At 23.0% G+C, this 2,860-nt stretch overlaps 1 protein-coding gene across 4 annotated transcripts in view; it reads right to left on the reverse strand.

Annotated features, from left to right (window-relative positions):
* Window positions 1-391: 391 nt before the first annotated feature.
* The window catches only part of LOC100161785 (ral guanine nucleotide dissociation stimulator-like 1), a 9,696-nt gene continuing 7,227 nt past the window's right edge, over window positions 392-2,860 (reverse strand). For 3 of the 4 annotated variants that reach the window (XM_008185921.2, XM_016805292.1, XM_016805291.1), the window contains 3 exons: window positions 1,465-1,651; window positions 692-826; window positions 392-626 (listed from right to left, as the gene is read on the reverse strand). In XM_008185921.2, the coding sequence (XP_008184143.1) occupies window positions 514-626; window positions 692-826; window positions 1,465-1,651 (435 nt within the window). In that variant the 3' untranslated portion in view covers window positions 392-513. The remainder of the gene's footprint in view (window positions 627-691; window positions 827-1,464; window positions 1,652-2,860) is intronic. The other variant, XM_016805293.1, reaches the window with a different exon arrangement.

Genomic DNA, 2,860 nt, shown 5'->3' on the forward strand with positions numbered 1-2,860 from the left:
TTTTTCAAAAGCTGAATTGCATTAATACAAATAAATCAAAATATATTTCTATCCAGTCCCAGAGTTTGCAAAAGTAATCTGTTTTATCCCAGCAAGGTTATTATGATGTATAAACTTGTTTTCTGGATTGCATTTTGTCAACTTGAGACTAGTCAGTAATAACAACTATTTGACATTTTAAACTGCTCAACTGAACAGATGAATAATTATTCAAAACTTCAAAACAAATTTTACTTACAATAGTTGTATATCACAGAAAAAAAACTATTTATAAAAGAAAATTGGTGATAATTATAATTTACAAGGTACATTGGTACAACTTATTCAACTTCCATATACCCTGAGATTCCTGGCAATACTATTTTTATATACTTAAAAAAAATTCATTGTATACAGAATTTTTATTTATTTTATTGATTGTCTTTTTTTTTTATACACAAAACAGTCGATTACATAAAATATTAAATTTAATTATGTATAACAATATATCACACGTCCGTTTTAAAAAAGTATTCATTTTTTAGGAATTGTGTTGTTTTTCCATGTTTTTTTACGTAGCAAAAAGTTCAAATCATATTCTGTATTTACTGCATAATATACATTGGCTGTCATTGGTAAAATCATTTCTGAAATATAAATATTAAATTTAGTAAAAAATAATCACATTAAATACAATAATAGCTATACAAACCTTTATCAGGTAAAACTTGAGATAGGGTGTAGTTTTCTGGGTCATCATCAATACAAAATTTCAGCATAGCGTTTCTAATAACTTGTGGTGTACGTTCATTGTTACTCAACATAATACTTTTGTATAATACAACCCCTAAAATAAATAAATAATAAGTATAACAGAATTTTTATTTTTTTTAAGTCTTAGTGTCTTACAATGTATATTAAACACATTTCTGAACAATTGAAATACATTTTTTTTTTTTTAAAGATACTTATGTTAATTTATTTTATCTTTTGTGGGTTATGTGCAGTTAATTAAAAAAGTATTTTGGTAAACATTTTATAGATTATCTAGGTTCAAATATGTATTTAAAAATTATATTTAATTACTTAATAGAAAACTTGTAAGCTGTAGTCATAGTTAGAAAATTCCTACCGTATAGGAATTAATAATATTATTTCTCATTTTAAGTTTGGTATTATTTAATATCTGTTGTTGATCATTTCCCCACCAAAAGCCATGCTTAATAAGGGGAATTAATCATCACATTTTATTTATATTATATATCAATTTAATATATCAGATTTCTGAAATATAAAAGTGTATTTTCAAAGGAAAAATATTTTTTAATGATCTTGATTCTGATAATATTTTAAAAGCAACTATGTTTTAAACAGTTCAATATAATATATCAAACTATTAAAAACTAATTAATAATAGTATAGTATGATTATAATCAGAATTTACATGAAGCTTAAAATATAGTTTAATTTAACATTTTTACATACCATCAGTCTCCACATTATCAGCATCAACCGTTATTCGAATAATATAAAAATCAGACGAAGTGTTAAATGTTGAGTTATTGGCACTATTTTTAACTAAGATATTAGTGTTATTGCTTCCATTTAGTGACATGTCAAAAGATTGCAAAGAATAGCTACTTGACGAAGAAGATAGGTCTAGCAATGAATCCTGCAACTCAAAAATGTATATTTTGTTTGAATAATATTCTTTGTAGTCATGAACTCATCAGATTTATGTTCGTTGGTCTAAAGTGTTGATTAAATATTAGTTTTGAATGCAATAATATATATTATGATACAGGGTGTAACAGAAAAAACTAATAGATGTAATAAACTAATAGATGTAATTAACTAATTGTGTATAGTAACTTTTATTCTTTAAATTTTTTTTTCTAAGTATTTAGATGCATCTTACATGATAATTATTAATGTTTGGATTTGAAGGGAAGATCCTTTTTTTTTAATAATAATAATAAAGAAATAATTTTTATATAAAAATGCATGTCATTTAATATGTAAGATGATGAACGTATTTTTTTTTGCCTTTTTCACTTAAGTATATAGATAGTAGTCCATATGATAGTGATTTTTTTAATAGACACTAGTGAAATATACAATATACAAACTATTTAATTTTTTAGTAAAGTTTTTGACATTTTGAATGCTTAATTTACTGATTATATTGCCTTTAAATCCAAACCCTAATAATTATTAATTAAATATTTTAAAAAATAATAATTTAGCTAGTATTAGTTTTAGTTAGGTATTTCTGTTACACCCTAAATACTAAACAAATATTAGAGTTCAGAGTTCTAAATTAATATGGTTGATAACAAAATATAATTAAAATTAAACAAATAATTCATAGCTCTGAGTTAAAAGTTGTAAATCATTTTTTTTTTTTTTTAGTTATAAGATTACATTTTCTAGATAAAAAATCATGTTTTTTTTCAATCTGTTATTTTATTGTAGTATTGCATACTTTTAATTCCAGCATTTCAAGTAAGCTTTATGTTTTATTTTAATTTGCTAACTTTGTCTTAGTATGAAACCACTTTTATAATAAAAATAATAATTTTATTTTTGGAAATAATATTCCAATCACATTTTTTTCATGTATGTTTTATAATACAAAAAATTCATAACAATTTAAAAACAAAAAAAGGTAGGTAACTGGATGTCGCTCTGCTGTACAGTAGGTTACAAGTGGGTCACTGTAATGGATGGTGTTAAATTTGAATTTAATGATATAATATCATTGTATAAGAAAAAACAATTCTGAGCAAAACGATCAGACAGCGTATGATATTACTAAGTATATTTGGATGGATATTATTGTGAATAAAATAATTTATATATAAACCTAATTTACATGGGA

Source organism: Acyrthosiphon pisum, chromosome X, assembly GCF_005508785.2.
Source record: "Acyrthosiphon pisum isolate AL4f chromosome X, pea_aphid_22Mar2018_4r6ur, whole genome shotgun sequence".
Lineage (NCBI taxonomy): Eukaryota > Metazoa > Arthropoda > Insecta > Hemiptera > Aphididae > Acyrthosiphon > Acyrthosiphon pisum.